Source organism: Mobula birostris, chromosome 7 (genome assembly GCF_030028105.1).
Source record: "Mobula birostris isolate sMobBir1 chromosome 7, sMobBir1.hap1, whole genome shotgun sequence".
In the NCBI taxonomy this organism is placed as follows: Eukaryota; Metazoa; Chordata; class Chondrichthyes; order Myliobatiformes; family Myliobatidae; genus Mobula; species Mobula birostris.
This window is the reverse complement of record NC_092376.1, coordinates 91,590,757-91,598,941: the sequence shown is the minus strand read 5'-3', so window position 1 is coordinate 91,598,941 and position 8,185 is coordinate 91,590,757. Positions and strand designations below refer to the sequence as shown.

The following is an 8,185-nucleotide window of genomic DNA, read 5'->3' as shown; positions in this document are numbered from 1 at the left end:
TTCCACAATGCAACGCGACGTTGGCGGAAGTCAGAGCGAGACCAGCCTGATCTGCAATTCGTGCTTCCTGCTCGGGAGGGGTCGCGTTGTGTGCTTCCCAATCCCTACTTTGCTTTCCGTAAAACGTTTGAACTACTTGCCTGCTCTTTGCTTCCCGCTTGCAGTATGAGAGTCCTTTTTTTGAAAAAAGTCTGCTGTACCGTCTTGACTACGGTTTTGAAGATTGGACTTAGAGACGAAATCACTGTTAGATTGCTAACACTTGAAGGGAACATGCATTAACTATTTTTTGGTGGGCAGCTTTTTTAGGTAAGTCTGGTACAAAATCCATTCAGCGTATTGTCTCGCCGTTCCTTTATTGTCGCTGGGTCAAAATCATGGAATTTCCTCCCTAACAGCTCTGTGGGTGCATCTACACCTCAGGGACTGCAGCGGTTCAAGAAGTCAGCTCATCACCCCTTCTCAAGTACAACTAAGTGTGGGCAATAAAAGCTAGCTTACGCCCACATCTCGTAACTGAATAAATTTTAAAAAATGCACAAACACTCAAGGATTCTTTTAAACCATTTTACCTCAGCAAAATTCCATTAGTTCATTACGCTGGTACTCAACGTCAAAACACCCATTTGTTCTCGCCATATGTATTCAATGTACTGGTTAGTGACAATAGCATGCAGTAATATTGGGTGCTGCGTGAAAATGTTTTGAGATCTTTGTTTAAAATGTGTGTTCTTCATTCAGTAGTACTTATGCATAAGTTATATATAAGTAGTACTGTATAAAGAGCATCTTTTAAATCTTGTCAGTAATTAATATTTGCTTTTATTTCTTTCAAGATGTGTGGTGTAGCACAACCAAATCAATAATCAATAACCAATTTTCTACCTGAAGACACTTTAGCCTCTGAGTTGACAGAATTAAACAATCATGCCTGATCGTCGATCCTAAGGGTTCCCAGTCTGGGGTCCATTGACCCCTCTGTTAAGGTAAAGCTCATTGGCATAATACAGGTTAGGAACCCCTGCACTATCCCAATACTATATTCCTGCTCTTTCCTGAGCTCCTTTGAGGCCTTTTGTGTCTTGAACCCTCAAGTATATTCATTTTGTCCTTCACCATTTTCTGTGGTCCAGAAATCACCTTATGACAGTTCCTGAATGGAACAATCCTTCGTATTGGACCATCCTCTCTCTCCTGTCCTCTTTCCTAACCCTCCACCGTTCAGACGAGTGAAAGAATTCCTTTTCACTCCACTAGTCAGTACATCCAACAAGCAAAATTCTTCATTACTTATGGCAATATTGCTGCCACTCTCATCTTACACTCAGAGAGGGACTCTCCCCCTGTGGCTCTTGAGTTCACTCATTGCTTCTCCAATTCAGCCCAGCCCATCCTCAGGCACTTTCCCTCTTCACCTTTAAAAGTGAACACCTACCTGTCCCTCAGTTCCACCACACCGCCCTTCCAAATGAGGCAAAGATTAACACGCACCTCTTCCAATCTAGTTTACTGCATTCGCTGCTCCCAATGTGGCCTCCTCCACATTGGTGAAATCAGGCATAGACAAGGCAAATGTTTTACAGAGCACAGCCCTGTCTCCGAGCTACTGGTTGCATGTCATTTCAATTCTCCACTCCCTCTGACCTCTCTGACCTTGGTCTTCTCAATTGCTATGGAAAGGTGATAGGAAAGTTGGAAGAACACCTTCCACTACAGCTGTATGGTATGCACATATAAATATATTTAATTTAAGGTAATTTGCACCTCGTGTTCTGTCACTGTCACTCTTTCACACTCACTCACTCCTCACTCATACACACTCATCAACCTGGATTTTTTCTATCTTTGGTCACTTTTCCTCTCTCCTCATGTCCCCCATGGCTCAGTCTGTCCATCATTAAACACCTCCCCCACCCCCACCCCCACCCCGTCCCAAGATAATTCCACTCATCATCTGTGGGCCTCTGTCCAGCCCTCTCTCATGTATCTATATACTTGGAAGCTTTCTTCTTCCCTCTTGAAAGGTGATTAAGGGGGGAAAAAGGAGGAGGGAGGGTATTCTAAATTGTACCATCTGAAAGAAACGTCAGAAATACTGGAAGGTGCAATCTATGCAGCTATTCCATCAGGACTGGAAGCAGGAAAAGCTCCTGGTACTGATAACCCAGCATCATTGTCTGCATGTCCAAATGTCATGCATGACATCAGATTGATTATTTTACCAGTCGCATTATTTATAGAAAACCGGTATAAAGTTTTGCTGAAGTCTTTGGTTATGCCATTGATAGATTGGGAAATCACATCTAGTGGTAAAAGGATGTACCTGCAATGTGACTCATGGGTATTTTCCCAGCATTTGTTCTCTGGGTCATGAATTTATGATGTTCAGATGGGGAGCCCATGACAGCAGGAAACCGAATATAAATGAATTTAAAACCAGAGTGTTAAATCAGATTTTTCTGTGCTTTTTCACTTTGTCTTAAAAGCGAAATGATTATCAACCAATATGTTTTGAATTTTCAGATTACACATCTTCGAGTGCAGTATTTTGTCCAAATTGATCATGTCTGCGGCATCTGTGTCGCACAGTTCACCAGTAAAAACTGTGGCTTCTGAAGTTCCCTTCAGTGACCTCTGTTCAACTTTGGAAAACATACAGAAAACTAAATCCAGACCGGAAAAAAACAGGTATTTCAAAGACTTCCTGGATTCATGGAGAAAATTTCATAATGCTCTTCATAAGAATGATTTAGACACCACTGATTCTTTCTACCCAGCACTCCGCCTGATACTTCCTCAACTTGAGAGGGAGAGGATGGCATATGGCATTAAAGAAACAATGCTCGCAAAACTTTACATTGAAGTTCTTGGTTTGCCAAAAGAGGGAAAAGATGCTCTGAAACTCTTGAATTATCGAGCTCCAACAACCTCATATGGAGAGGCAGGTGATTTTGCTGTGATTGCATATTTTGTTCTGAAACAGAGGTGTCCAAATAAAGGCTCGTTGACTATTTGTGGGGTAAATGAACATCTGGACTCCATTGCACTTAATAATGCTGTCAAGAAGAAAGATTTAGTCAAAAAGAGCCTGTTGCATTTAATCTGTCAGAGTTCTGCATTGGAACAAAAGTGGCTTATTCGTATGATCCTGAAAGACATGAAGTTAGGCATCAGTCAACAAACTATACTTCAGTTATTCCATCCAGATGCTGTAGAGCTTTATAGCGTGACAACAGATTTGGAAAAAGTTTGCAGACAGCTCCATGATCCCAGTGTATCCCTCAGTGATGTCTCCATCATGTTGTTTTCTGCTTTTAAGCCAATGCTTGCTGGTGTTGCTAATATGAAAAACATTGAAAAGTTAATGCACAATCAGAGTTTTTACCTAGAAACTAAATTAGATGGGGAGCGTATGCAGCTTCACAAAGATGGAGATATTTACAAATATTTTTCACGTAATAGCTATGATTACAGCCAACAGTTTGGTGCTTCACCATTACAAGGATCTCTCACACCATTTATTCACAATACCTTCAAGAGCACAGTGCAAAATTGCATCCTTGATGGAGAAATGATGGCCTACAACCCAGTTACCAAAACCTTTATGCAGAAAGGAAACAAATTTGATATCAAAAGAATGGTGGAGGATTCAGAATTACAAACTTGTTTCTGTGTATTTGATGTGCTAATGGTAAATAATCAGAAAATGGCAAATGAAACTCTCAGGAAAAGACATGAAATCCTTCAGACTATCTTCACATCAGTGCCAGGTCATTTTCAGGTTGTGGAAAAAACAGAAATAAAAACAAAAAAAGATGTTGCTGATGCCTTGAATGATGCCATAGATAAACGGGAAGAAGGAATCATGATAAAGGATCCTTTATCTGTTTATAAACCAGATAAACGTGGTGAAGGCTGGTTGAAAATTAAACCAGAATATGTTGATGGATTGATGGATGAGCTTGACATCTTGATTGTTGGAGGTTACTTTGGTAAAGGTCATCGGGGTGGAATGGTGTCTCATTTTCTGTGTGCTGTTGCAGAAGTTCCTTCAGCTGGTGAGAAACCATCAGTCTTTCACTCAGTTTGCCGTGTAGGCTCTGGATACACAATGAAAGAACTGTACGACCTGGGGCTGAAATTAGCTAATCACTGGAAACCTTACCAGAAAAAAGATCCTCCTGCAAGTATCCTGTGTGGTACTGAAAAACCAGAGGTCTATATCGAGCCCTGCAATTCGGTCATTCTGCAAATTAAGGCAGCTGAAATTGTAAACAGTGATGCGTATAAAACAGGTTGTACGTTGCGTTTTCCACGAATTGAGAAGATCAGAGATGATAAACACTGGTATGAGTGCATGACCTTGCATGATCTGAGTCAATTGCACCAAAAAGCATCAGGGAAACTTGCATCCAAACACGTAGACCTAAACGATGATGAGCCAGAGAAGAAGAAACGTAAAGTTTTGACAAAAGTCAAAAAATTGATTGGTATTGCAGAACAGTTTAAGGCCCAAGATCTATCCAATATCAGCAAAGTTTCTAATATTTTTGAAAATGTTGAGTTTTGTGTCTTAAATGGTCTTGACCATTATCCTAAAGCTGATCTGGAAAAGGGAATAGCTGAATGTGGAGGATTAGTTGTACAGAATCCTGGACCTGATACTTACTGCGTCATTGTGGGCACTGTCAATATCCGTGTCAAAAACCTTGTCACTGCTAATGAGCATGATATTGTGAAAGCTGATTGGTTGGTTGATTGTTTGAAAAAGAAACATTTTGTACCCTGGCAACCTCAGTTTATGATTCATATGTCACCTTCAACAGAAGAACATTTTGCTCAAGAATATGATAGCTACGGTGACAGCTATTATGCTGATGTTGATAAAACCCAGCTACAAGAAGTTTTCAAAAGAATGAATAAACCAGTAAAGAAATTGCCCTTCTCATCTATTGCTGACCTGGAGCATCAGTACTTCTGGGACAAATCACCTCTACGTATGTTCAGAGGCTGCATAATTTATATTGACTTCTACAGCAGAATTGGTGACTCCAGTACATGGATACGCAACACAAGCTTAGACCTGAGGGCCTTGGAGCTGCGTTTTCATGGCGCGAAGTGTGTCACGAGACTGCATGAAGGTGTCTCCCATGTCATTATTGCTATTGATAAACAACGTCTCTCAGAACTGAAATTGCTCAGGAGAACATTTGAAAGGAAATTCAAAATTGTGATGGAATCATGGGTATCTGATTCACTGAAAGCTGGGTGCATGCAAGATGAAAAAGTTTACTTACTTTAGAAGATTGCTAAAAATCATTGAAAAATGAGTAAGAACAGGCAATTCTTAGAGGGCAATGTAGAGCTGTGCAGTCATTATGTTCACCAACTGCAAAATAGTGTCTGAATCTGTTATATAAATGAATATTTTTCTCCTAGCTCATTGTCTTTAATTCCAGGTAAAGATTACTAACAGTCCTTATTTACAAAACTGAGGTTTTTCATGAAGAAATAAAACTATAATGCACACCACGATATGATACTATGCAATTAAACAACTGGTATGCTGGTTGTTTCATCTTAATGTGTTTAATTAAAACCAACTCTTTAAATTTTCTATTTTTAAACTAAAGCATTATAAATCTTAGCCACAAGGAAGATCAACTTGGGAGTGCAATAGCAAAGAGTGCTTTTGTTGTACGTGCGATGTTCTCTGAGAGAACAGGTAATGCAACATTTTTTAAACCTGACTCATAACATGCCGGCTGTTAAGCTGTTGGTGCATGAGCCTGTTGTTTAGTTTGACTGCTGTAAAAGGAAGTATGTACTTTTTTACCATGTAAACACCTTTAATTAGGATTATTGTCAACATCTAAAATATGACTGTCCTTGGTATTGGAATTGACATTTAATTAACTGAGAAGTTGTTTTACACTGGTAATAACATCCCAAGCTGATGATGAACCAAGCAAAGCAGCAACATTGTAGACAAAAAGTAACAAACAAATGTTATCAAGACTTAAGGTAAATAAACCAAGCAAAGGTTGTAAGGTATTAAGATCGTAGGTTTGAATATAATTCCAAAAGAAAGCGGATAGTAAGAAACTGGAGGAGGTAGTGTAACTTTACATAAAACACTCCATTCTAGTTGAGCAACACACATCAAAGTTGCTGGTGAACGCAGCAGGCCAGGCAGCATCTCTAGGAAGAGGTGCAGTCGACGTTTCAGGCCGAGACCCTTCGTCAGGACTAACTGAAGGAAGCTTCCTTCAGTTAGTCCTGACGAAGGGTCTCGGCCTGAAACGTCCTTCCTTCAGTTAGTCCTGACGAAGGGTCTCGGCCTGAAACGTCGACTGCACCTCTTCCTAGAGATGCTGCCTGGCCTGCTGCGTTCACCAGCAACTTTGATGTGTGTTGCTTGAATTTCCAGCATCTGCAGAATTCCTGTTGTTTCCATTCTAGTTGAAGTCATTTTAGTGTAGAATCATGAAAGGAAATTCACAAATATGTTAGCTTTTATTATCTAAGTGTAATGCAAGTAGTGAAATAGCAACAGTTATTCCAAATGTGCTGTTTTGATTCAACATTTTCTGAAACAATCGATGTCCAACAGGATGCTGGACTGGGCCAAAGGAAACATGGATCAGATTATCTACCATGTAACAGGCAAATCTCGTCTTCTGTTTATCCCTCAGCCAATTACCTGCTCAGATACCTCATCATTGCTACCTACTGTGGCAACTCATTGCAGAAACCACCTTTGAAAAATTTGGCCCTCGGGTTGCCTGAAAACTTACCCCCTCTCATCTTAATTCTATGCCCTCTGTTTTAGACATTCCAACCATGGAATACAGACAGAACATAGAATAGTAGTGCCCTGGACAGGTTATTCTGTCCACTATATTGTGCTTATTTTGATGCCAATTTATATTAAATCACGTACATCCCTCTATTCCCTTAATATTCATGTTTTTAATCAAAAGCCTCTTAAACTCCACAAGATTCTCTGATTTCACTAGAACCTCAGAAACCCATTTCAGGCTCATACCAATCTCCATTTTTTAAACCTGCCCCTCCCCCCCAGCTTAAAACATAAACTTCGGTGTTTGATATTACCATGTGGAAACCATTCCTACTCTACCCAATCCATGCTTATAATTTTAAAAACCTGTATCAGGTCTCACCTTAGCCTCGAGTGTGCTAGGGAGAACAGCCTAAGTTTGTCTAATCTTTCCTTATAGCGTTTACCTTCTAATACTGGTGACCTGCACCTTCTCCACAGCCCCTACATCCTTCCTGCATGCAGTATTCCGAGTGTTCAAGCACATCCTCCAACTGTGTTGGTCTTGGGCACAAACAACACAATTTGCTGTATGATGGGATGTGCATGTGACAAATAGAGCTATTTTTTAAGTGTAGTCTGATTAAAGTTTTGTATATTGTATCTGCAGCACGATTTCCTTACTCTTATTTTCAACGATGAACACTAGCATGCGATATGCATTCTTTACCACCTAATCCTCTTTCATAGCCACTTTCCGTCAACTGGGGACTTGAACACAAACATCGTTCTGTACTAAAATGCTATTTAGGGTCTACCTTTAACTAATTACTTCCCACTTCCATTTGACCTCCCTATGTGCAATACGACACACTTGGCAAGATTAAACCCCATCTTCCACTACTCTACCCATGTCTGTAACTGATCTGGATCCTACCGTATTCTTCACACAGTCCAGAACTCCTCCAGTCTTGGTCTCATCCACTCAACTGCATTTTCATCCATGTGATTGACATACATCACACAACAGGTGTCCCATTATCAATCCTAGTGGAGCACCACTGGTCACAGACTTCCAGTGAGAATAACAGCCTTCCAACTCTTCTTCCTGTCTTCTGAATCCAAACTTGCAATTGATCCTTAATCCCATTCATCTTTACCTTCTGAATGACCTTACCATGAGGGACATTATCAATGCCTTACTAAAGTCCATGTAGCTAACATCCACTGTCTTACCCTCATCAAGCTCCTTTGTCATCAAAAAACTCGATCAGATTTGTTAGATGCTGACTTTCCTTTCAACTCAAGTCTTCTAAACCAGGCAACATCCTTGTAAATCTTTTCTTCACCCTCCCTAGCTTTTCATATCATTCCAGTAGTGTGGGGATCAGAATTGCACACAGT

General features: G+C 40.3%; 1 protein-coding gene across 1 annotated transcript; it reads left to right on the top strand.

Annotated features, from left to right (window-relative positions):
* Window positions 1-19: 19 nt before the first annotated feature.
* Window positions 20-6,176, top strand: lig4 (ligase IV, DNA, ATP-dependent). The gene is made up of 2 exons (XM_072264372.1): window positions 20-309; window positions 2,524-6,176. Exon 2 carries the CDS (start codon window positions 2,564-2,566, stop codon window positions 5,300-5,302), a length of 2,739 nt encoding a protein of 912 aa, XP_072120473.1. The 5' UTR covers window positions 20-309; window positions 2,524-2,563; the 3' UTR covers window positions 5,303-6,176.
* The last annotated feature ends 2,009 nt before the right edge of the window (window positions 6,177-8,185 follow it).